The sequence below is a fragment of the Carettochelys insculpta genome, chromosome 6, assembly GCF_033958435.1.
Source record: "Carettochelys insculpta isolate YL-2023 chromosome 6, ASM3395843v1, whole genome shotgun sequence".
Lineage (NCBI taxonomy): Eukaryota > Metazoa > Chordata > Testudines > Carettochelyidae > Carettochelys > Carettochelys insculpta.
The window spans coordinates 126,893,897-126,920,096 of NC_134142.1; the positions used below are offsets into that span (position 1 = coordinate 126,893,897).

The 26,200-nt window shown below is 59.2% G+C and overlaps 1 protein-coding gene across 1 annotated transcript; it reads left to right on the forward strand.

Annotated features, from left to right (window-relative positions):
* Positions 1-10,613: 10,613 nt before the first annotated feature.
* LOC142014094 (sulfotransferase 1B1-like) lies at positions 10,614-22,472 on the forward strand. Its single transcript, XM_074996121.1, has 7 exons — positions 10,614-10,794; positions 15,490-15,618; positions 15,716-15,813; positions 16,218-16,344; positions 17,288-17,382; positions 21,927-22,107; positions 22,360-22,472. The coding sequence occupies exons 1-7, from the start codon at positions 10,614-10,616 to the stop codon at positions 22,470-22,472; spliced, it is 924 nt and encodes a 307-aa protein (XP_074852222.1).
* The last annotated feature ends 3,728 nt before the right edge of the window (positions 22,473-26,200 follow it).

A 26,200-nucleotide genomic window follows, 5' to 3' on the forward strand; every position in this document is an offset into this window, starting at 1 on the left:
CTTGCTCAAAGGCGGTAAGGAACTCGTCCATGTCCCCTGGGTCCTGACACTGGGCCAGCACACGCGTCTCCAAGTGACTGGCCACCCCGAGCCGTCTGGCCCTCTCCCCGCTTACCGCAGCTGGGGCCTCTTGGCGTCTCGCCTCTGCCATGGCCCGCTCGTGCTCCCGCTCTCGCTCTCTCTCCTCCCGTTGTCTCTCTGGTAGCGGCGCTCGTGCTCACACTCTCTTTCCCGTTCCTGGCGCTCACGTTCCCTCTGCCGTTCCTGGTGCTCCAGTTCCTTTAATCTCACCTTGAGTTCCAGCCGTCGCAGCTCTGCAGCGGGGGACTCCGCCCATGATGGACGACCGCTAGCTGAGCGCGACCTGGCGGGCATCGCGTCTGTCTGACGGCGTTGAGCCCCTGCTCCTGTCTGAGAATCTGAAACACCCCAAAGGGGTGACCGGCCACTTCCTGCCAGGACAGGATCTGCCCCCCCGGATCGGTCATTCTCTTCCAGCTGGGCAATCACCTGGGCCTTGGTTGCCTTCCCCGTGGTCAGGCCCCTCTCTCTGCACAGCCCCACTAGCTCTGCCTTCAGGAGTCGGGTATAATCCACCTCCCCGCCGTCACCCAGGGTATCCACTCACCAGCAGCAGCTGTAGCACCACAAGGCTCCCAAGAGCTGCTCTGTTCCTCCTCCGGCTCCTGTGAGGCTCCTTCCTTCTCCTGCACTCAGTCAGTCGCTGCTGCGTGCTCATCCGCGGGTGCAGTGCATCCCACTTCTGACACCAGTGTGATGGGGTTCAGGGGTCCCCCTGCACTGCACCTTGTCTGCTGGCAGGAGTGACTCTCACTCAGCAGGTAGAACAGAAAGTTTATGAGGCGACAGAGCCCAGCTCAGCACAGAGGTGTCAGTGCAGCCGGCAGAGACAGTCATTCCAACCCGTCCTGGGGAGAGGAGCCCGAGGGGTGCCCCTCTGGGGTGTAGCTTCCCCCTCGCCAGGCTGGCTCCTTCCAGCTCCCTCTCCCCCCATCTTCTAACTGCCACCTCTCATTCAAACCCAGCTTGGCTCCTCCCTGCTCTGTGTTCAGGGCAGAGGTGTTACGTGCCAGCCTAGGGTACAGCCCCAGGGTCATCCTTAGCCGCTGGGAGCTGCTCTGCCTGTCTCACACCCATCCAGTCTGACTCACACATGCACCCCCCACCACTGCATCACACTCAGAAAGTGGAGCCATGGGGGGCGTGTCTGAAGGCAGCTGGTGGTTCCTCAAAAGTACTGGCGCAGGTTGCTGTACTTAGCCCTTGATGTCCCGCTCGCAGGACACCAGCGGATCCACTGCACCAGGAAGAGGCTGTTACAGAACCTTTTCTGGCCAGGGGGTCTTTGCAGCTGTCCATCACTATTGCCGGTCCTGCAATACCTGCCAGAGGGTGGGGAAGACCCAAGACAAGGGGAAAGCTGCCCTGAGGCCACTGCCCATCACAGAGGAGCCTTTCCGGAAAGTGGCTATGGACATAGTGGGACCCTTCAGCAAGGCAATGTGTTCTGGGAGGAAATATATCTTCGTGGTGGTAGATTTTGCCACGCGATACCCAGAAGCAGTGGCCCTGACCTCTGTCGACGCTGACACCGTGGTGGATGCACTGCTGTCCATTTTCAGTAGAGTGGGGTTCCTCAAGGAGGTCCTCATGGATCACGGGTCCAACTTCATGTCAGCCCTGTGTGATGGGGTTCAGAGGTCCCCATGCACTCACCCCGTCCACTGGCAGGAGTGACTCTCACTCAGCAGGTACAACAGGAGGTTTATTAGGCAACAGATGCCCAGTTTCTCGCAGAAGCAACAGTACAGCAGTCAGAGACAGTCATTCCAACCTGTCCTGGGGAGAGGAGCCCGAGGGGTGCCCCTCTGGAGTGTAGCTTCCCCCTCGCTAGGCTGGCTTGTGGCCTCCTCTTCGAGGTGGCACAGTGGCAGTTCGTGCCCGGTGTGCAACGCTAGTCCAATAACACACCAAGAGTGGAAGAAGAATCTTTTTTTGGCATGCCGAGTAAGGTGCAGGGGGATCTCTCCTCAAAGCCTGCGCACCCAGCGTCTGGGTGATAGCACATATATGCAGCTGTTTAGTGAAAGTCACTCCCCACACAGGTAATACACTCTGCCTTCCCATTATACAATCTCTCCACCTTCCCATTACACAATCTCATCGTACTACGCAGGCGCGGGGGTCTCTGGGGGTCCTCTGGTGGTCGTTTTAGACAGGAGACCCAGACCCTGAAATTCAAAGGTTACCCTCAGTTACATCTTGTTTGTTTCATAGCAATGAAGTGGAGCCGGATGTGGGTTTTACGTTCCGTGTTCTTGTTCTGCTCACTTAATTCCCTTTTCTCCGGTTGCAGGCTCCTACCAGCTCCCTCTTTCCTGCCAGCCTGGGTTATAGCCCCAGGGTCATCCTTAGCCACCGGGAGCTGGTCTGCTTGTCTCTCACATCCAGCCTGACTCACACACGTACCCCGCCCACTCCATCACATCTCTCCCCCCCCTTCCAGACCAAACTGAGCGGAGTCACTCAGCCAGTGACCTGGGGAAGTTCGGGGCCCTCCCTGAGTGACAGGGCATCAGCTATGGTGTTGTTGTTCCCCTTGATGTGGACCACCTCCATGTCGTAGTCCTGCAGGAGCAGACTCCACCGCAGGAGCTTGGCGTTGGCCCCTTTCATGTGATGCAGCCAGGTCAGGGGTGAGTGATCGGTGTACACGGTGAAAGGCTGTCCAAACAGGTATACCTGGCACAAGTACTTACCCCACCTGCTGTTTGCATACAGGGAGGTGCCCCAGGAATCCACGGGGTTCTCCCCGTTTGAGCTGCTGTACGGAAGGAGGATACGGGGACCCTTGGACTTGCTCAGAGAAGAGTGGGAGGGGACGGCCTCTCCTGAAGGGGAGTCAGTGGTACAGTATGTACTGACCTTCCGGGAAAAACTCACCGAGCTCATGGGCCTGGCCAGGGAGAACCTCTCCATGGCCCAAAGGAAGCAAAAGGTCTGGTATGACCGTAACGCCAGGGCCCGAGCCTATGCCACCGGGGACCAAGTGATGGTCCTTGTACCCGTGCGGCGGAACAAGCTGCAAGCGGCCTGGGATGGCCCCTTCAAGGTCGTCAAACAGCTGAATGAGGTGAACTATGTGGTGGAACTGTCGAACCGGGCCCACAGTCACCGGGTCTATCATGTGAACATGATGAAACTTTACTGGGACAGAGAGAACTTGGTGCTGGCCGTGTGCAGGCACTGGGAGTGGCAGGGGATGATCCCTTGGTGGATTTGCTCAAAGGGACTGGAGCCGGCTCCTTGCTGGAGTCTATTCCACTCTCAGACCAGCTGACCCCTGCCCAGCAGACGGAGATCAAGGAGGTGCTGCATGCACACCAACAGCTCTTTTCTGACAGACCCGGACACACTAACCTGCCTGTCCACCGCATAGAGACAGGTACCCACACCCCTATCAAGTGTGTGTCATTCAGCGGCACAGGGAGGACGGCTCAGGACATAGAGCGGGAGGTTGAAGACATGCTGGCTCTGGGGGTGATCCAACCCTCCTCCAGCCCCTGGGCCTCTCCCATGGTGTTAGTCCCTAAAAAAGATGGGTCTGTTCGGTTTTGTGTGGACTATCGCAAGCTTAACGCCATCACTGTATCGGACGCCTACCCCATGCCCAGGCCTGATGACCTTTCAGACAAGCTGGGGGGAGCCCGTTACCTCACCACCATAGACGTCACCAAGGGGTACGGGCAAGTGCCATTAGACGAAGATGCCCGGGTCAAGTCGGCTTTCATCACCCCTGTGGGGCTCTACGAGTTCCTGGTCCTGCCCTTCGGCCTCAAGGGGGCACCCGCTACCTTCCAGCGTCTGGTGGACCAGCTACTGAAAGGGATGGAGAGCTTTGCCCTGGCTTACATGGACGACATTTGCATCTTCAGCCAGACATGGGAGGAACATGTGTCCCAGGTCAAGTAGGTGCTGGACCAACTCCAGAAGGCCCGGCTGGCTATCAAGGCAGGGAAGTGCAAGGTGGGGATGGCTGAGGTGACCTACCTGGGCCACAAGGTGGGCAGCGGCTGCTTAAAGCCAGAGCCAGTGTGAAGGGGTTCGGGGTTCCCCAAGCTCTGCACCCGTCTGCTGGCAGGAGTGACTCTCACTCAGCAGGTACAACAGAAGGTTTATTAGGCAACAGATGCCCAGTTTCTTACAGAAGCGACAGTACAGCAGCCAGAGACAGTCATTCCAACCCGTCCTGGGGAGAAGGCCCTGAGGGGTGCCCCTCTGGGGTGTAGCTTTCCCCCTCCTCAGGCTGGCTGCCTTCCAGCTCCTCTTTCCCCAGCTTCCTAACTGCCGCCCCAATTCAAAACCCAGCTCGGCTCCTCCCTCCTCTTTGTTCAGGGCAGAAGTGTTACCTGCCAGTTGTAGCCCCAGGGTCATCCTTAGCCACTGGGAGCTGCTGCTTGCCTCAGACATCCAGCCTGACTCACACATGCACTCCCCCCACTCCATCACAGCCAGCTAAAGTGGAGGCTGTCAGAGATTGGCCCACACCCCAGACTAAGAAGCAGGTCCAGGCCTTCATTGGGATGGCGGGGTACTACCGGAGGTTTGTGCCCCACTTTAGCTCCATCGCAGCCCCCCTCACGGAGCTGTGTAAGAAGGGAAAGCCTGACAAGGTGGTCTGGACCGAGCAGTGCCAAGAGGCCCTCTGCGCGCTGAAGGAGGCTCTGGTCAGGGCCCCAGTGCTGGCAAATCCAGACTTCGACAAACCCTTCCTGGTGTTTACTGATACCTCAGACGTGGGGCTGGGGGCGGTGCTAATGCAGGTGAACGACAAGGGGGAGAAACACCCCGTCGTGTACCTGAGTAAGAAGCTGCTGCCCCGGGAGCAGAACTACGCGGCCATAGAGAAGGAATGCCTGGCCATGGGGTGGGCGCTGGGGAAGCTGCAGCCGTACCTGTTTGGACGGCGTTTCACCGTGTACACCGATCACTCACCCCTGACCTGGCTGCAGCACATGAAAGGGGCCAACGCCAAGCTCCTGCGGTGGAGTCTGCTCCTGCAGGACTACGACATGGAGGTGGTCCATGTGAAGGGGAACAACAACACCACAGCCGATGCCCTGTCACGCAGGGAGGGCCCCGAACTTCCCCAGGTCACTGGCTGAGTGACCCCGCTCAGTTCGGTCTGGAAGGGGGGAGAGATAGTGTGATGGGGTTCAGGGGTCCCCATGCACTGCACCCCGTCCGCTGGCAGGAGTGACCCTCACTCAGCAGGTACAACAGGAGGTTTATTAGGCAACAGATGCCCAGTTTCTCACAGAGCGTCGGTACAGCAGTCAGAGACAGTCCTTCCAACCCGTTCTGGGGAGAAGACCCCGAGGGCTGCCCCTCTGGTGTGTAGCTTCCCCCCTCCCAGGCTGGCTCCTTCCAGCTCTCTCTTCCCAAGCTTCTAACTGCCACCCCCCATTCAAAAACAGCTCGGCTCCTCCCTCCTCTTTGTTCAGGGCTGAGGTGTTACCTGCCAGCCTGGGTTATAGCCCCAGGGTCATCCTTAGCCACCGGGAGCTGTTCTGCTTGTCTCTCACATCCAGCCTGACTCACAAATGCACCCCCCCCACTCCATCACACCCTGCTGCAAAGCTTGTGGGACAGTGGAAGCTCCACAGATGGGTGGGATCTCTCTCTCCAGCCCCACGGTTCCCAGCCTTTTCCAGCTGGGGACCCACTTGGACAAGTCAGGAAGACTTGGTGACCAAAGGCAGTTCAAAAACTGGGGGTGGTGGGGGGCAGAACCATAACTGGCTAATTTTGCACCTGAGACAAGAATTTGAAATTGCTCCCCCCTCATGTTTATGTATTCATAGCAGTTCTTTCATAGAAAAAGGGGAAAATACCATAATAAAATGATAACACTACATTATTAGAGTTAATTGTTTTATTCTTATAGTTGAGCTGAATTGTGGTGGTGGAAGGGCCCTCATCCCCAAACCACTTCCAACTGCTCCCCAGCGCCCCCAGATTAAACCCCACACTCAGGGGCTGTGGGCGTTGGGGGGTCACACTCAGGCTGGAGGGAGTCACTCAGGGGCTGGGGGGCTGGGTGAGTTACACTCAGGGCTGGGGGGGTCACACTCAGGCTGGAGGGAGTCACTCAGGGGCTGGGGGATGCTCGGTGAGTTACACTCGGGCTGGGGGAGATACACACAAAAATATGAAAAGTGACAAACCAGCTACACAGAGGAGAAGGGGTGCCTAAAGGTGGGGAAAGGTGGAGGGGAGCAAGAATTACTTACTGGAAGAGTCTGTGAAGAGGCTTGCCTAGGATGGCTAGGAATCGCAAAGCTGGAGAACCTGGCTTTGTAATGTGTAATCGCTTCTCCGTTGCTTGAGAGAGCTGCAGGATGGGGCAGCGTTAATGAGCTGCAAATGGCTCCTTTAAGAGCCACATGATGCTGGTGACCTTAACAAATCTAATCGTGACCCATGTTTGGGTCCTGACCCATAGGTTGGGAATCCCTGCTGTAAGTACAGCCTCCTGACCTTGCCTTATGTAATTAGTTCTCTGGTTTGCAAGCCCTAACATTTGCAATCAGTTTATTTACTGCTGTAACTGTTCCATAGCTATTCACGGCCCAGAAAGCAACAACTGGCTGCTTCTCTCTCTTTCTCTTCCCCTCTGGCTCACGCTCCTCAGGGGTGTTCTTTTGGCTTCCCCAGTCACTCTGCAACAGCGCTGCTTGTACCTAAGTTAAGAGCTCCCTGTGGTGCCCAGAACTCCTGGGGGGTTTGCCCCTCAAGTGGGTCACTCGGAGAATGGTCGTGCTGTGACAGCGGGGATGTGGGGGGCTGCTGAGCCGGGGTGGCAGCTGAGAGTGCTGTTTCACCCAGCCACAGTGTCCAAGGGCACAGGAGGGCCACCACTTGGCACTGCCATGCAACCAGCCACATATCCATTCTGGAGGTACCATCACTGGACCTAACCGGGTTATTCACAGAACCACGGGCATATTCTCATGTTCCTCAGCTAACATCATATATGCCATCATGTGCCAACAATGCCCAGATGCTTTGTACATTGGACAGAGTTCTAACTCCCTTAGACAAAGAGTTAACGGGCACAAAACAGACATAAAACCACTCCTGATCCACAAACCGGTCAGTCAGCATTTTAATGGCGTGGGCCATTCTGTCAATGACAAAAGTCTGCGTTTTACTGAAGAGGAATTTTCACACTATGGAAAGAGAGGCTGCTGAACTAGCTTTCATATTCAAATTCAACACATTAACACGTGGTTTGAACCAGGATGGGAATTTTCTGGGTCATTATAGGGGCTCATTTGCATACTTGGCTTAATCTAATTCTTGACTCTCCCACCCCCCCCCCGCCCCTCTGCTCTCTGATTTGCTCACCTTGGTCATTTTTTCTGATTTGTCCTCAATTACTGTTTTTGGTTCTCTGTGTCTTAAATATTGAGTCTGTTCTGGTCTGGCTATGGTCTGAAGAAGTGGGTCTGTCCCACGAAAGCTCACCTAATAAACCATTTCGCTAGTCTTTAAAGTGCTACTTGACTGCTTTTTGTTTTGATAGTGTATAGACTAGCACGGCTCCCTCTCTGTTACTATAGGGACATATCAGGTGTCAGCTTGTAAGTGCTGATTAACTGGTCATCTCAGATGAGGTCTGGCAGCTCGCGTACGCGTGTGCGTGTGTGTTACCTGAGCCTGGATGGGCGGGGGGGAGAACTGAATCCTGTGGGCCTGAGTTGGGCGGAATAGCTCCACGGGGAGGGAATCGGCAGAAGGGAGAAGTGAAGCTCGTTAGGAACAGCAGCGTCACAAGCAGCACACAGACAGAATTACTCACCTCCCCCTGTAACTCCAAAGAAATGGGCACCCCCCCGGCAACAGGCGCATCTGGGGACACCCCCTACACGCCCCAGCAGTGGGGGCAAACAATACAAGTGGCCCCAGCTCATGGGACTCCTCCGGCTGCATCGCTCTGTGGGGAAACCCCTCGCTCCTCCTCCCCGCAAGCGCCCCACTGCTGCTGCTGGTGAGTGCGTGAGGCTGGAACCCATTGCTGGTGCCAGCCCCTGGCCCCCGACCCGGCTAGTCCCTGGGGCTGCATTGCTGGGGGGAGCAGACAGGGCGGGGAGCACAGGGACGAGCAGAGGTGGGGCCGGTCCCTCCATGGGCTGCCGGGGGTCACATGGCCAGTGGCCCCTCTGTCCAGCCCTCAGCAGCCAGCTCTGGACTGAGCCCTGGGCCGGCCCGCAGATCCTCGCCCGTGAGGAGCCAAGCCGAGACTCCACGTGGTTGTCCGCACTGGCCCCGGAGCGCTCCTCCAGCGCTGCCACCGCCCCGCGCCCTCGGGCCGAAAGCTGCGCCCTGCTGCGTGCTCGGCGAGGGCCCCGGAGCCCCTGCGGCTCGTCGCCCGCAGCCTGGGCTGGGCTGGCCGGGACATAAACTGCGCTTCTCAGACAACGCCCCTTTCCCCCCCAGCCCCTTTCCCTGGCCCGAGGCCCCGGGGCAAGGGCGGGTGCTCCGGTTCCGTGTGTGCTGCCGGGACACGTGTGCCCCGCTCCCGTGCGGGCCGCAGCTCCGCTGCCTGCCCGCCCCGCGGAGCCCGAGGGCTGCAGGGATTGGCCGGGGAGCTGCCTGGGGGAAGTGCAGCCGCGTGTGCGGGCAGCCCCTGCGACAACGAGGGTGGGGTGAGTGTTGCAACACAGGGCTCGCGTCTGCCGGGGCCACACCCGGGATGTTCCTCTCCCACCCACGGGGAGCGCTGGCGTCTGCCGGGGCCACAGCCGGGATGTTCCTCTCCCACCCACGGGGAGCGCTGGCGTCTGCCGGGGCCACAGCCGGGATGTTCCTCTCCCACCCACGGGGAGCGCTGGCGTCTGCCGGGGCCACAGCCGGGATGTTCCTCTCCCACCCACGGGGAGCGCTGGCGTCTGCCGGGGCCACAGCCGGGATGTTCCTCTCCCACCCACGGGGAGCGCTGGCGTCTGCCGGGGCCACAGCCGGGATGTTCCTCTCCCAGCGCTGGACGAAAGGCCGAGTTCCGTGGGGCTCGTGCGAGCTGGACGCCCTTGGCTCTGCCCAGCCTGGGGAGAGCGACACGCCACCAAGAGCCGCAGGGGCAGAGGTCAGGCACAGCGGAGAGGCTGTTGGTGCAGGCGGTGCCTGGCAGGCGGCTGGCGAGCGAGCAAGCGGCTGTGCCCGTGGCTGGTGGAGCGGCCAGGGGAGAGGACCCACAGCCGGTGAGGAGCCACAGCCAGTGCTCAGCCGGCAGAGCAGCAGGTGCCTCCATCCGCAGGGGCGGGGCGACCTCACGCCGCTGCAGCCAGGGTCTGACCTGACCCCAGGGACTCCACCGTGAGCAGGGGGGTGGGGGGCACAGCCAGGCCCTGCTCCACGCACGCTGGAGTGGGGTGTCTCGCACAGCTGCAGCAGCGAGTCCTGCTCGGGGCACTGTCCCTATTTAACGTGGGGCGATTCCCTCCCCACTGCCGCTGTGCTTGTGAGGGGCTCTGCCTCTCACAGGGGCCGGCCGGGGGTGAATTCCCCAGGTTACGGGGCTGGGGCTGAGCCGGCTCTGTGATCCCCTGGACCAGATACCGAGCCCAGCCCCGGCTGCTGGTGCAGGGCTGGGCCACCCTGCTGCGTGGAGGGGATGACGTGGGGCAGAGTGCAATGCCAAGGGGTGGGGAGGGTGTTTGGGGGCTGACAGTGCAGATCCTGGGGGGCGGATTCTGGGGAGGGGGAGCTACAGGGAATGTCCTCAGTCCCCCTGGTTTTGTGACAGTAAAGATCATTTTCGGACCATGGTGTGGAGTGTGTCCTGGGCTGAGAAGCTCACAGCCAGCAGCTGGGACAGAATCAGGCAGGACCCAGCCTGTGCCCTCAGCCAGGGGGCAACCAGCCCGCACCCCAGAGCCCTCCCTGCCCCCAGCCAGCTCCCCCAGAATTCCCCTGCTCCCAGCCCGCACCCCCAGAATCACCCCTGCCCCAGCCATCCCCCCAAAATCCTACATCTGCCCCCAGCCCACACCCCCAGAATTCCCCTGGCACCAACCATCTCCTCCAGAATTCCCCTGCTCCCAGCCCACACCCCCAGAGCCCTCCCTGCCCCAGCCCGCACCCCCAGAATCCCCCTGTCCCCAGCCCACTCCCCCAGAATCACCCCTGCCCCAGCCGTCCCCCCAAAATCCTACAGCTGCCCCCAGCCCGCACCCCCAGAGCCCTCCCTGCCCCAGCCCACACCCCCCAGAATTCCCCTGCTCCCAGCCCGCACCCCCAGAACCACCCCTGCCCCAGCCATCCCCCCAAAATCCTACAGCTGCCCCCAGCCCACACCCCCAGAGCCCTCCCTGCCCCAGCCCACACCCCCCAGAATTCCCCTGCCCCAGCCATCCCCCCAAAATCCTACATCTGCCCCCAGCCCGCACCCCCAGAGCCCTTCCTGCCCCCAGCCAGGTGCCTCACACCCCCCAGACCCTGCCTGCTCCTGGGGGAGGACTTCCCCTGCAGGATCCCAGGGTCACTGCCCCTAACCCCGACTCCCCACCTCGCCAGCTGAAGCAGCTCCCATGGCAGCCCCCAAGAGCTACACTGAAGCCTTGCACGAGGCCCATGCTGCGCTCCACCGCTTCCCCCTGCGCCTGGTGCACAGCATCCCACTCACGGAGCCCATCGCCCAGCAGTGGGGGCCCATCGAGGGCTTCCAGGCCCGGCCCGGCGACCTCCTCATCTCCACCTACCCCAAGGCAGGTAAGGGACATCCCAGCCACAGAGCGGGGCAGCGTCGGGGGTGGGGGGAGGGCTCCTGGCCTCTCCAGCCCAGCTCCGCACAGCAGGGAGGGGGCGCTGGCCGTGGGGGTGGGCTCCTGTCCCCTCCATCACCTCCTGTCCCAGCAGGGGCACCGTGGGGGTGGGCGCTGGCCGTGGGGGTGGGCTCCTGGCCCCTCCATCACCTCCTGTCCCAGCAGGGGCACCGTGGGGGTGGGCGCTGGCCGTGGGGGTGGGCTCCTGGCCCCTCCATCACCTCCTGTCCCAGCAGGGGCACCGTGGGGGTGAGCGCTGGCTGTGGGGGTGGGCTCCTGGCCCCTCCATCACCTCCTGTCCCAGCAGGGGCACCGTGGGGGTGGGCGCTGGCCGTGGGGGTGGGCTCCTGGCCCCTCCATCACCTCCTGTCCCAGCAGGGGCACCGTGGGGGCGGGCGCTGGCCGTGGGGGTGGGCTCCTGGCCCCTCCATCACCTCCTGTCCCAGCAGGGGCACCGTGGGGGTGGGCGCTGGCCGTGGGGGTGGGCTCCTGGCCCCTCCATCACCTCCTGTCCCAGCAGGGGCACCGTGGGGGCGGGCGCTGGCCGTGGGGATGGGCTCCTGGCCCCTCCATCACCTCCTGTCCCAGCAGGGGCACCGTGGGGGCGGGCGCTGGCCGTGGGGGTGGGCTCCTGGCCCCTCCATCACCTCCTGTCCCAGCAGGGGCACCGTGGGGGCGGGCGCTGGCCGTGGGGGTGGGCTCCCAGCCACTGCAGCACCAGTGCAATGTCCTACAACTGCTCCTTGCAAAGAGCTCAGGCACGTGGCGTCGTAGCATGGGTGGGGCTGAGCTGAGGGCTCAGCGTAGGCCTATGTCTGCTGCACTGCAGGGACCACGTGGATGCTGAACGTGGACCTGATCCTGGGCCGAGAAAGCCTGTCTGTCCCCTACCCACATCCGCATCCCCTGCAATATGAGGGGGCTTCTGGGCACAGCTAAGGGAACCAATCCTGAGTATATTTATTAAAACTGGGCCACTTACAGCCGAGGCTGGGATTTCCTTCTCCCCACGACAAACCCAGCCACCCACATAGCACCTCTGCCAGCCCCACTGGCCGGCCAGAAGCCACACGAGCAAATTCAGAGTTTCCAACTGCTTCAAAAGCCCAGATCAGCAACCCCCTTACTCGGGTGAGGGGCTCTGAGAGCCCATTTCACCAACTCCACAGATTCTTCCAGCTCACGAAGGGTCCAGCCTCAGTCCCGGGTCAACACGTACTTGGATCTTCCCCAAACCAGCACAGTGTGCCAGTCCTTTCGCACCTGCAAGCTCAAGCTTGTTAGCAAAGAAAGGAAGAACGGGGGGGGAGCGGAAAATTGTGGAAGTGACAAATCACATACATCTAGTACAGCTAACAGAGAGGGAGCCGTGCTAGTCTATACACTATCAAAACAAAAAGCAGTCAAGTAGCACTTTAAAGACTAGCAAAATGGTTTATTAGGTGAGCTTTCGTGGGACAGACCCACTTCTTCAGACCAGAGCCAGACCAGACCAGACTCAATATTTAAGACACAGAGAACCAAAAACAGTGAGCAAGGAGGACAAATCAGAAAAAGATAATCAAGGTGAGCAAATCAGAGAGTGGAGGGGTGGGGGGGAAGGTCAAGAATTAGACTGAGCCAAGTATGCAGACGAACCCCTATAGTGACTCAGAAAGTTCCCATCACGATTTAAACCATGTGTTAATGTGCTGAATTTGAATATAAATGTCAGCTCGTCCACTTCTCATTCTAAAATGGAGAGATAATTTCTCTTCAGTAACACACATACCTTGAGGTCATTGACAGAATGGCCCATTCCATTAAAATGTTGACTAACTGGTTTGTGGATCTGGAGTGTTTTGATGTCTGTTTTGTGCCCGTTGACCCTTTGTCTAAGGGAGTTAGACGTCTGTCCAATATACAAAGCGTCTGGGCATTGTTGGCACATGATGGCATATATGATGTTCGTTGACGAGCATGAGAAAGTGTCCGTAATTCTGTGAGTAACCTGGTTAGGTCCAGTGATGGTATTTCCAGAGAAGACATGTGGACGGAGCTGGCAGCGGGCTTTGTTGCAGGGAAAGGTTCCAGGACTGGTGTTCCTGGGGTACAGACTGTGGCTGTTAGTGAGGATCCTCATGAGGTTGGGAGGTGTCTGTAGGAGAGAACAGGCCTGTCACCCAGGGCCTTCTGGAGTGTGGCATCCTGATTAAGGATAGGTTGTAGGTCTTTAATAATTCGTTGCAGTGGTCTGAGTTGGGGGCTGTAGGTGATGACCAGTGGTGTTCTGTTCTTGGCTTTTTTGGGCCGATCTTGGAGTAGCTGGTCTCTGGGTATTCGTCTGGCTCTGTTGATTTGTCTTTTTACTTCTCCTGGTGGGAAATTCAGGTTTATGAATATTTGGTAAAGTTCTTGTAGTTTTTGGTCTCTGTCAGTAGGATCAGAGCAATTGTCCGTTTTGGGGACAATTTATACCTCCAGATTAGTGGAACTGCTATGGGCACCCGCATGACCCCACAATATGCTAATATATTTATGGCTGACCTGGAACAACGATTCCTCAGCTCTCGTCCCCTATTACCACTCCTCTACTTAAGATACATTGATGACATCTTTATGATTTGGACCCATGGTACAGAGGCTCTAGAGGAATTCCACAGAGACTTTAACAACCTACACCCCACCATCAACTTATGCCTTGATTACAACATGCAAGAGATACATTTCCTGGACACTACACTACTAATCAAGGATGGCCTGATCAGTACCACACTGTACCAAAAACCCACTGATCGGTATACTTATCTACACCCTTCTAGTTTCCATCCTGCACACATGACTAGATCCATTGTTTACAGTCAAGCTCTTAGATACAATCACATTTGCTCTGATCCTACTGACAGAGACCAAAAACTACAAGAACTTTACCAAATATTCATAAACCTGAATTACCCACCAGGAGAAGTAAAAAACAAATCGACAGGGCCAGACGCATACCCAGAAACCAGCTACTCCAAGATTGGCCCAAAAAAGCTAAGAACAGAACACCACTGGTCATCACCTACATCCCCCAAATCAGACCACTGCAACGAATTATTAAAGACCTACAACCTATCCTTAATCAGGATGCCACATTCCAGAAGACCCTGGGTGACAGGCCTGTTCTCTCCTACAGACACCTCCCAACCTCATGAGGATCCTTACTAACAGCCACAGTCTACACCCCAGGAACACCAGTCCTGGAACCTTTCCCTGCAGCAAAGCCCGCTGCCAGCTTTGTCCACATGTCTTCTCTGGAAATACCATCACTGGACCTAACCAGGTTACTCACAGAATCACGGGCACTTTCTCATGCTCCTCTACTACCATCATATATGCCATCATGTGTCAACAATGCCCAGATGCTTTGTACATTGGACAGACGTCTAACTCCCTTAGACAAAGGGTCAACGGGCACAAAACAGACATGTAAACACTCCAGATCCACAAACCAGTTAGTCAACATTTTAATGGAATGGGCCATTCTGTCAATGACCTCAAGGTATGTGTGTTACTGAAGAGAAATTATCTCTCCATTTTAGAACGAGAAGTGGACGAGCTGACATTTATATTTAAATTTGGCACATTAACATATGGTTTAAATTGTGATGGGAACTTTCTGAGTCACTGTAGGGGCTCGTCTGCATACTTGGCTCAGTCTAATTCTTGACCTTCCCCCGCACCCCTCCACTCTCTGATTTGCTCACCTTGATTATCTTTTTCTGATTTGTTCTCCTTGCTCACTGTTTTTGGTTCTCTGTGCCTTAAATATTGAGTCTGTTCTGGTCTGGCTATGGTCTGAAGAAGTGGGTCTGTCCCATGAAAGCTCACCTAATAAACTATTTTGCTAGTCTTTAAAGTGCTACTTGACTGCTTTTTATCTAATACAGCTGTTGACGCAGCCAGCAGCATTACACGTGGATGTCTAGAATGTCTCAGAAAACACACCCCATGGGGGTGGGATCCTCGGTCACATAGGCTCAGTTCATGGAGGCTGCAGAACTGGAACCCAGATGGCCACAGCCAGGGCCATCTTCTAGTTGTTCATCTGGAGGGGAGAAGTCCTTTCTCCTTCCCACAGCCCATGGAGCCACCTGACCCAGGTGGGCCATTGTGCAAATTGTCATTGGTCGCTCTGTTCACCAGACATCCCAGCGGGTGGAATGGATGTCTGGCCATCTGCTTTCAATTGCACTGCTCAGCCCGGGTCAGCTGACCCAGCGGGCCGCTGTGGGACTTTGCCGCTGGCTGCGTTCCAGAGGACAAGTCCCAAACGCCTGAGATGTGCAGTCGACGTCTGAGCCTTTGTTAAGTCCGTCGTCCTGGCTGGGGGAAGTGATCTCGCCTCCCATTGTGCATCTCATCACAAACACGTTTCCTATACAACTACAGAGCCAGTGTCCACAGCCTCACGTACAGCCACCGCCCAGACACACAAGACAGACAGACTCAGGGCATCACCAGCTCTCAGGAGACACCTCCCATGGCAGCCCTGGCACAAGGGTCGGTGCCAATTGCAAAGGGGACAGAAACAGCTGTCAGCTTTAATTCAAAAACCCAGTAACGTCCCAGTGGGGCTGGGCTGAGGGCACAGTGTGGGACCGTCTCTGCCGCCCCGCAGGGACCACGTGGATGCAGGAGATCGTGGACCTGATCCTGGTCCGAGGGGACATGGAAAAAGCCTCTCGAGCTCCTACCCACATCCGCATCCCCTTCCTGGAGATCTGCCCTCCGCCCCCATTGCCCTCAGGTGGGTGCCCCCGATCCGGCTGCCTGGGGACAGACAAGGCTGCCCCCCCACCTCCTTCTTGCTGGGCTTTCCCCCACGCTGACTCCCTCTCTCGCAGGCGTGCAGCAGCTGGAGAACGCGCCTTCTCCTCGAGTCATCAAGACCCACCTGCCCTTCCAGCTGGTTCCCAAGTCCTTCTGGGAGAACAAATGCAAGGCAAGAGACACCCTCCTGCACCCCCAACAGCCCTGCCGGTGCCCTGCACTCCCGACCCGCAGCCCTCTGCCAGCCCAGCCCGGGGGTACCCCAGCCCCACCGGTGCCCTGCACGCCCGACCCGCAGCCCTCTGCCAGCCCAGCCCGGGGGTACCCCAGCCCCACCGGTGCCCTGCACGCCCGACCCGCAGCCCTCTGCCAGCCCAGCCCGGGGGTACCCCAGCCCCACCGGTGCCCTGCACGCCTGACCCGCAGCCCTCTGCCAGCCCAGCCCGGGGGTACCCCAGCCCCACCGGTGCCCTGCACGCCTGACCCGCAGCCCTCTGCCAGCCCAGCCCAGGCCTACCCCAGCCCTGCCAGCGCCCTCACTCCTGACCCGCCATGACAATTTTCTTTCTTCCCCAGGTGATCTATGTGGCCCGAAATGCCAAGGACAACGTGGTCTCTTATTACTACTTCGACCAGATGAACAAGACGCAGCCAGAGCCAGGGCCCTGGGAACTCTACCTGCAGAAGTTCATGGCTGGCAAATGTCAGTAGTGGGGGGAGAGTTCTGAGAGCTCTGCCTCCCTCCCTCCCCGCCCCTGCATCAGGACTGGGAGGAGACGCGACTCTGGTCCCAGCCGGGAAGTTTCCATGGCAGGGTGCATGGACTGGTGGGGGAAGCTGGCAAGGAATTCTGGCAGGAGGCCATAGGATGCCTACAGCTGTGGTCTCTGCCAGGGGATCAGAAAACCGTAGGTCATCAAGTCCAGTCCCTGCCCTCACAGCCGCACGAAGCACCAGCCGACCATCCCCGAGGGGCGTTTGCTTAACTTGCCCTTGGAAAGGTGCCGTGCATCTGGCCAGCGCACGGCAGGGCAGAAGGATGGCTCCTCTTGGCTGGCTCCCAACAGCCCGGTAATGCGTCCCAGAACCTCGTTTGCGTTCTAACAGCAGCATCACGCTGGTGACTCACGTTTAGCTCATGGTGCAGTCCGGCCCCTTTCCGCCATTGATTGGGGCTCTCTAAGAGCAGCACTTTGCAATCGTCCCTGTTGACTTTCATCTCATCTACCTCAGGCCTTTTCTCCAGCTTGCCTAGGTCATTTGGAAAGTTCTTCCCAGCCTCCAAGGCGGTCCCCATCCCCAGCACACGGGGTAACCAAGCTCTCTATGCCACTAGCTAAACTTGCTGAAGATGTTGAAGAGAAGTGGTCCCAAACTGACCCCTGCGGGACCTCGCTTCTTTGGCCCCTCCAGCATGAGTGAGACCATTGGCAGCTGCCCTTTGAGGTCGCCTATCCAGCCCATGCTGCACCTGCCTTACGATGGCCCCACCTAGGTTGTACTGCCCCAGTTTGTTAATCAGAAAAATGAGCAAGACGGTACCAAAGGCTGTACACCACATCTCCCACTTCCCCCTTAGCCCCAAGACATGGTACCTGCTCTGTGGTGGCATCATGGTAATGCCAGCTCGACCTCTGTCCCTACAGTGGCCTGGGGCTCATGGTATGACCACGTCTGTAGATACTGGGAGGAAAGGACCAACCACCGCATCCTCTACGTCTTCTATGAGGACATGAAAGAGGTGAGTGTGAGTACAAGGCGCAGTCACTTTCCCAGGGATCCAAGTCACTTTATTGCCCATCCTTTGCGCCAGGTGTCTTGGTGGCGTGGGCCATGGGTCAGCTCCCTGAACCCCCACACTTCTGGCAGCACATGCTCTGCCGTCCCCTGGCCTCAGCCTGCCTCTACGGGATAGCCAGAGGTATATGCTCTGATGGCCACCGAGCACACAATGCTTCCAGAGCCTCTGCATGCAAAAGTGAGACTACAGCAGCTGTAGAATGTGGCTGCAGGCACTAGGCTGCTTAGCTCAGCAGTCAGTGTGCCAGAGTGAAAACACCAGTGAGCTTAGTGTGTAAGGAGAGAATCAGAGTGAAAATGCTGGTGATCCTAGCGTGCAAGGAGAGCCGCATAGTGAAAATGCCGGTGAGCTTAGCATGCAATGAGAGCCTCAGAGTGAAAACATCAGTGAACTTTGCGTGCAAGGAGAGCCTCAGAGTGAAAACGCTGGTGAGCTGAGCGTGCAAGGAGAGACGAATGCAAATGAGCATTGGACACAGCAGTTCCAATTAGCCAGGTCCGATCCTGCTTGCCAGAGCCTGAATTACACTCACCGGTGCCTCCGGCTCTGCCTTCTCAAGCCCTTTCCCAGTGTTTCCAAGCCATGTGGCTGCAGCCGCTGGCAGTGGCACTTGCAGGATGAGGGCATCGCCGGGGTGGCCATGCTAACAGCCCCTCCCAACCGCGCACCCTGGCCTTTTGGGAGCTGGGGTGTCAGCTGAATGGGGCTCCCAGGTCCAGGCCTGTGGGAAGGGGGAGTCCCGGCTTGCCCACATCTGCTGCAGCCCTGAGCCTGGACACGCTGCGAGATGCAGCTCAGGGCTAAGGCTGCAGCAAACCTCACGGAGGAAAACTTCACCAGTTCCAGGCAAACCCGCCCTGGGCGCTGGCGGCCACACCCGGCGCCGTCCCTTGAGGGCAGCGGGGCAGGGGAAGTTCCGGGAGCTGCCGCAGGCTGGCACCCCCGCAGTGATGCAGTGAGAGCCACCCTAGTGTAGTGAGAAATTCAGCCATGAAATGGCAACGCTGTGGCTTATCCCCGCCCTCTGCCAGCTGCTCTTGCAAGAGCGGTTTCTCACGTCACCCGTGGCATCCTGGGAGGTCTCCTCCGGCACCAGTGGGGCTGGCCACACAGCCGCGTACGGCCCCAGCATGGGTGGCATTGCCTTCACCAAGTAGCTGGCACAGCTGGTGCTGCGAGAGCCCCAGGGACACCGGCTCACACAAGGCTCCCAGCACCAGGCCAGGGATCCCCCACTTGTCGCTCTCAAGTAGGTTTTCGAAGGGTCGCCGGTTGGGTGGCCCTGAGCTGCACGTGACTCTCACAGGAGCCATTTGCGGCTCTGCCGCCGTGCACTCCTCCAGCGCCCTGCCCTGCCCCACCCCACCATGCACTCCTCCAGCGCCCTGCCCTGCCCCGCCCCACCATGCACTCCTCCAGCGCCCTGCCTTGCCCCACCATGCACTCCTCCAGCACCCTGCCTTGCCCCACCCCACCATGCACTCCTCCAGCGCCCTGCCCTGCCCCACCATGCACTCCTCCAGCGCCCTGCCCTGCCCCACCCCACCATGCACTCCTCCAGCGCCCTGCCCTGCCCCGCCCCACCATGCACTCCTCCAGCGCCCTGCCTTGCCCCGCCATGCACTCCTCCAGCACCCTGCCTTGCCCCACCCCACCATGCACTCCTCCAGCTCCCTGCCCTGCCCCACCCCACCATGCACTCCTCCAGCGCCCTGCCCTGCCCCGCCCCACCATGCACTCCTCCAGCGCCCTGCCCTGCCCCACCATGCACTCCTCCAGCGCCCTGCCCTGCCCCACCCCACCATGCACTCCTCCAGCGCCCTGCCCTGCCCCACCATGCACTCCTCCAGCGCCCTGCCCTGCCCCACCCCACCATGCACTCCTCCAGCGCCCTGCCCTGCCCCGCCCCACCATGCACTCCTCCAGCGCCCTGCCCTGCCTCGCCCCACCATGCACTCCTCCAGCACCCTGCCCTGCCTCGCCCCACCATGCACTCCTCCAGCGCCCTGCCCTACCCCGCCATGCACTCCTCCAGCACCCTGCCCTTCCCCGCCCCACCATGCACTCCTCCAGCGCCCTGCCCTACCCCGCCATGCACTCCTCCAGCGCCCTGCCCTGCCCCGCCCCACCATGCACTCCTCCAGCACCCTGCCCTGCCCCACGCACTCCTCCAGCACCCTGCCCTGCCCCACGCACTCCTCCAGCACCCTACCCCGCCCCACCATGCACTCCTCCAGCGCCCTGCCCTGCCCCGCCCCACCATGCACTCCTCCAGCGCCCTGCCCTGCCCCACCATGCACTCCTCCAGCACCCTACCCCGCCCCACCATGCACTCCTCCAGCGCCCTGCCCTGCCCCGCCCCACCATGCACTCCTCCAGCGCCCTGCCCTGCCCCACCATGCACTCCTCCAGCGCCCTGCCCTGCCCTGCCCCGCCCCACCATGCACTCCTCCAGCGCCCTGCCCTACCCCGCCATGCACTCCTCCAGCACCCTGCCCTTCCCCGCCCCACCCCACCATGCACTCCTCCAGCGCCCTGCCCCGCCCCACCCCACCATGCACTCCTCCAGCGCCCTGCCCTGCCCCACCATGCACTCCTCCAGCGCCCTGCCCTGCCCCGCCCCACCATGCACTCCTCCAGCGCCCTGCCCTACCCCGCCATGCACTCCTCCAGCACCCTGCCCTTCCCCGCCCCACCCCACCATGCACTCCTCCAGCGCCCTGCCCTGCCCCACCCCACCATGCACTCCTCCAGCGCCCTGCCCTGCCCCGCCCCACCATGCACTCCTCCAGCGCCCTGCCCTGCCCCACCATGCACTCCTCCAGCGCCCTGCCCTGCCCCACCATGCACTCCTCCAGCACCCTGCCCTGCCCCGCCCCACCATGCACTCCTCCAGCGCCCTGCCCTGCCCCACCCCATCATGCACTCCTCCGGCGCCCTGCCCTGCCCTGCCCCACCCCACCATGCACTCCTCCAGCGCCCTGCCCTGCCCCACCCCGCCATGCACTCCTCCAGCGCCCTGCCCTGCCCCACCCTGCCCCATAAGGGTGTGGGGGCTGAGAGGGATTAATCTGGTGCTGGGGGCTGAGAGGGCTCAAGCCGGGGGTGGGGGCTGAGAGGGGTTAAGCTGGGGGTGGGGGCTGAGAGGGATTAAGCTGGGGCTGGGGAGCTGAGAGGGGTGTTAAATTGGGGGTGGGAGCTGAGAGGGATTAAGCTGGGGCTGGGGAATTGAGAGGCGTTAAACTGGGGGTAGGGGGCTGAGAGGGGTTAAACTGGGGCTGGGGAGCTGAGACGGGTTAAGCCAGGGGGGTGGGGGCCGAGAGAGGGGTCAAACTGGGGGTAGGGGGCTGAGAGGGGATTAAGCCGGGGGTGGGAGCTGAGAGGTGATTAAGCCGGGGGTGGGGAGCCGAGAGGGGTTAAGACGGGGCTGGGGGCTGAGAGGGGATTAAGCCGGGGGGGGGGGCCGAGTGGGGTTAAGCCGGGGCTGGGGGCCGAGAGGGGGGTTAAGCCGGGGTTGGGGGGCCGAGAGGGGTTAAGCCAGGGGTAGGGGGGCCGAGAGGGGTTAAGACGGGGCTGGGGGGCTGAGAGGGGTTAAGACGGGGCTGGGGGCCGAGAGGGGTTAAGCCAGGGGTAGGGGGGCCGAGAGGGGTTAAGACGGGGCTGGGGGCTGAGAGGGGTTAAGACGGGGCTGGGGGCTGAGAGGGGATTAAGCCGGGGGTGGGGGCCAAGAGGGGGGTTAAGCTGGGGCTGGAGGGCCGAGGGGGGATTAAGACGGGTGGGGGCCAAGAGGGAATTAAGACGGGTGGGGGCCGAGAGGGGTTAAGCCGGAGGTAGGGGGGCTGAGAGGGGTTAAGACGGGGCTGGGGAGCCGAGAGGGGTTAAGCCGGGGGTGGGATGGTGGGACCTGGGGGCCGTTGCTGCCCCTTGCTCAGACCAAGACACAGACTCATAGGGCTGGAAGGGACCTCAGGAGCCCAGCGGGATGCACCGTTCGACCCAGCGCCTTAGCTCCCCAGTGAGCGAGCTGGGTCCCCCGACCCCGCACAGTCCGTCACAGGCTGGCTGCTCGGAGCCCTGGGGCGCCGTCGCTGTTACTTGTGGGGAGGGCGTTGGCACCGTCTCTGTCCCAGCCCGGAGCGCGCCCGGCCTGGCACCGTGTAGTGTCTGTGCTGGACAGGGCTTGGGCTGGGGCCAGACAGGGAGCACCCCCAGCCTGACCCCCACCAGCTCAACTGTGGTTTGGCTGCCTGCAGCTGCTCGCTGTGGCCCTCACCCAAGCCCCTAAGCCAAGCAAGCTGCTGTGGGCGGGAGGGCGGCTGGCACGGCGTGACCTGTGCGCCACAGGCTTGCCTTGCAGGTCCTATGGGCGTGCCTGGCGAGCCGGAGGCAGCTGCCACCCCAGGGACCCTGAAACCAAAGGCGCCCGCCATCAGCCAGCGGCCCCACAGCGCCTTGGGTTGGTCAATGTGTTTGTCCCCTGCCAGGACCCTGCTCAGGAGATCCGCAGGGTCATGGAGTTCCTGGAGGTGGAGCTGCCACCGGAGGTCGTGGAGAGGATCATCCAGAGAACGTCCTTCCAGGTCATGAAGGAGAACCCCATGGCCAACTACAGCAGCCTGCCCAGCACCATCCTGGACCAGCGAATCAGCCCCTTCATGCGCAAGGGTGAGCGGCCAGGGCCAGGGCCAGGGCCAGGGCCAGGGCCAGGGCCAGGCGGGAAACACACACACACCCTTGGCCCAGCCGTTACCCAGCAGCCCTCGCAGGTGGCCACTGGGCTGAGGCCAGACGGCACTGGTGCTGGCAATGACCGGTCGGTGCACGGCAGGGCAAGGAGTGGTGGGAGGCCCCTCTGGGGCCAGGGCGGCTGTGGCTCACGGGGGCCCCCTGCTAACGTCCCTCTGTGGCTCCTTCCAGGCGAGGTTGGCGACTGGAAGAACCTTTTCACTGTGGCGCAGAACGAGGCCTTTGACGCCCATTACCGGCGCCGCATGGCAGGGACCGGCCTGCACTTCCGCACTCAGCTGTAGGCCCCACTGGGCCAGGGCAGAGGCACAGACGGCCCTGGGAACAGCACCACAATAAACGTGCATCTCCCACCCACGGCCACTGTGATGCCTGGGGCGAAACCAGCCCTCCAGGCTGAGACAGACTGCCCCCAGGAGCACCCTGCCCCACGGTGACCCCAGGCACAGGAGCTGCCGGGCGTGAGTCGTGCCAAGCCCGCAGAGAGCGCCTGCAGGAAGCCATCTGGGGCAGGGGAGCTGGGGTCACATACACAGACCAGTAGCGCAGCGGGAGGTGGGGGTGCATTTTGCAAATAACGATGAACTCAAGGCTGTTCTCGGGGTGTCTCCCACGTGAGCTGGGGAAAGGAAACGGGACTTGGCTTGGGGCTGAGCCAGCACAGGAGAGAAGTGCAACTGGGGCGGGGGGAGATTCCGTGGGGCTGTGCTCTGGGGTGCAACCCTGCGAGCAGAGTGGCTGGCCAGAGAGCAAAGGCCCTGGTAATGGCCTGGCAGTTGCAGAAGCTGGGGGCACCACACGGAGCTGCTTTGATACAGTTTTGTTTACAGACTGTACAAAGTCCTATCACTCAGCTCACTGAGCAACCCAAAGAGCAGGCGGTCGGCCTACTGAGACCTGCCACCTTGCAACCTGCACACCCAACCTGCCCAGGCCAAGGTGTTTCAGGACGGGGTTTCTGGGCACAGCTAGAGAAGTCAAGACGGGATTTTGCTTGAATCCCGGCTGCTCACAACCCCAGGCTGGGATTTCCTTCTGACCAAGGCAAATCCAACAAGCCACTGCAGCACCTCTGCCAGCCCCACTGGCCACCGAGAAGCCACGCGAGCAACCCACAGACTTCCCGGCTGCTCTACCAGCCCAGACCAACAGCCCCCAACTTCCAGTGAGCGGCTCTTAAACCTATTTCACCAACTCCACACAGATTCTTCCGAGCCCCAAAGAGTTCAGCCACAGACCCTGGTCAATACGTACTTGGATCTTACCCAAAGTACCACGCTGACCAGTCCTTCAGATCTAAACATCTAAAGGTTACTAAGAAAGAACAGGGTTAGGGAGAACAACTGTTAAAGTGACACTTCTCGTAATTAAGTACAGCTGTTGGTATCCATAAGGGGTAGGGTTGCAGGTTACAGAGGCTGAGTTACTGGAGAATTGTAGTAGTAACAGAGAGGAAGCCGCGCTCGTCTATACACTGTCAAAACAAAAAGCAGTCAAGTAGCACTTTAAAGACTAGCAAAATGGTTTATTAGGTGATGAGCTTTCATGGGACAGACCCACTTCTTCAGACCACAGCCAGACCAGAGCAGACTCAATATTTGGAGAATTGTAGATCTGGCCAGCGGGGTCAGAGTGCTGGAACAGGGGTCCCTGGAAGGGGAAGAAAAGACTTCCTCCTTTCAAGATGGATGTTGCTAGGTCCACTCCATAGTTTTTTTCTTTGTGAACAGACAAAGCCCTTTCTCCTTCCCATCAGGCCCTGGAGGGTCAAAGTCACCTGAGCCAGGTGAGCCGCTGTGGCAAAATGCCATTGGCCGCTGGTTTTGCCAGCACGCCCCCGTCATTTACATAGCGGGTGGAAGGATGTCTGGGCATCTGATTTCAACTGCTCTGCTCAGCCCAGCTCACCTGGCCAGTGGGCGGCATTCCTGAAATGTGTATTTGGCTGTCTGAGCCTTTGTGCACAGTCCATTGTCCTGGCTGGGGTGGAGCTCCACCTCCCATTGTGAATCTTGGCACAGGAGCATTCCTGATACAGCCACAGAGCTAAAATCTGTCACTCTCCCTGCCAGTGCAGCACAGACATGTAAGTAGCACACACAGACTGGGGCATCCTCAGCTTTCAGTGGACACCCCCCCCACACACACGTCCCCCCGCCCCGCTCACTGTTTGGGGCCAAAAGAGTCAATGGACATGTAAAATGGACACACAAAAATCCCATCTTGTGACACCCCACACGCAAAACTGATGCAGGAAGGGGTGCTGGTAACATCACTGAATGTGCCCGTGCCTGGCTCTGGGTCACCACAGCTTCTCCAGTACCAATGCTCAGTGGGAATGGCTCGTGCAACCCTCACTTGTCCAACACAAGCTTCATCAGTGCAGCCACAGGGTCAGTGTATCCAGCTACCAGTCACAACAATGCTCAGTTAGAACAACAGTGGATGGGACCTGTGTTTTCAGCATGGCCCCCACACATCCCATGTGCTCACAAAAGAGTGAATTTACCCACGCAGGCTCTAGCAAAGGTTTGGAGTTTAGTCACTACCAGTAAATGCACCTGCAAATGTCTCCGACTGTGTCGCATCCTTGGTATTGAGCCAAGCAAGCAAAAGGGTCGTGTGCCTCAGTTTCCCTTTTCACACTGTAGTCAAGAGCGGGCCTGACAATCAGGCTTGGTTGGTGTAAGGCTAAAGGCCCAGAACAATAGTCAATGCCCAGCTAAAGCACCTCCAGCCTGAACAACAGAGGGTGAAAGCAAAACTGTGAGCTAGGTAGTTTCTGCTCCCAGGACTTTGGCAGAGACAGGGCTGATCAGAACATTACCCCAAAGCGCTAAGATCTCGGTGATACACATAGACACAACCTGCTTGGTACCATGCACTCCCCATCCCCTTCCCTCCCCAGCGACAGCAGCTTAGCACCAGGTCCATTCCCACCCAAGGGCAGGAGCAGCTTGTAATGACAACATGATGGATCGTGTTGTTTTGATGGTACCACCACTATCCCCAAGTTAATGGGTAGATCTGGTTACGCTGGGGGTGTCGATGTATTACAGGTAGGGGGGTTGTACCTGGATACGTAACGTCTATGTAACTTGTTTGTACCTGAGTATAAAATGTATGTTACACTGAGGCTACGTCTACACTAGCCAAAAACTTCAAAATGGCCATGCAAATGGCCGTTTCGAAGTTTACTAATGAAGCGCTGAAATGCATATTCAGCGCCTCATTAGCATGCGGGCAGCCGCGGCACTTCGAAATTGACACGGCTCGCTGCCACACGGCTTGTCCAGACAGGGCTCCTTTTCGAAAGGACGCTGGCTACTTCAAAATCCCCTTATTCCCATCTGCTCATAGGAATAAGGGGACTTTGAAGTAGCCGGGTCCTTTTGAAAAGGAGCCCCGTCGGGATGAGCCGCGTCAATTTTGAAGTGCCACAGCCGCCCGCATGCTAATGAGGTGCTGAATATGCTTCATTAGTAAACTTCAAAAGGGCCATTTCAAAGTTTTTGGCCAGTGTAGACACAGCCTGAATGTATCACCTGGCTTAGGGGACAGTTTTGGAGCATTCTGGCCCCCTGAAAATAAACCGAGGCCGTTGTTGTGGCATATGTATGCACCAATATAAAACCGTAGACACCTAATCTAGGAGCCCGGGGCGGTGGGTTAGAGACCATACATCGGTGACGTAAAACCTGCTTCCAGTGCCTTCGTACCTTGCCTGGTTTGTGGTTCTCAGGGGCTCTCTGAGGTCTGCAGTGTTGGCTAACTGCAGGGTCTGCACTGTTGTCCAAAGAGAGCACACACAGGCAGCCAAGGTGATTAATATCAAACAGAGCAGACTGGACTTTTGAGCACCGTTCAGAAAAGCCACCCGACTACACAGTAGGTTTGGAATGCTTCCTCATGTGGGCAGCCACAAACTGGGTGCAGGCAACAACTGAAATTTCAGAGTTTCAAAGTCTCTTTTCGTACAATTTGTGCTTATACATCCGTGCCAACACGGTAC

Coding starts and splice junctions, on each gene's coding strand:
- LOC142014094 (XM_074996121.1), top strand. CDS start 10,614: ATGGCAGCCCCCAAGAGCTACACTGAAGCCTTGCACGAGGCCCATGCT. Junction 10,795..15,489: donor CTCCACCTACCCCAAGGCAG/GTAAGGGACATC, acceptor GCCGCCCCGCAG/GGACCACGTGGATGCAGGAG. Junction 15,814..16,217: donor TCTGGGAGAACAAATGCAAG/GCAAGAGACACC, acceptor TTTCTTCCCCAG/GTGATCTATGTGGCCCGAAA.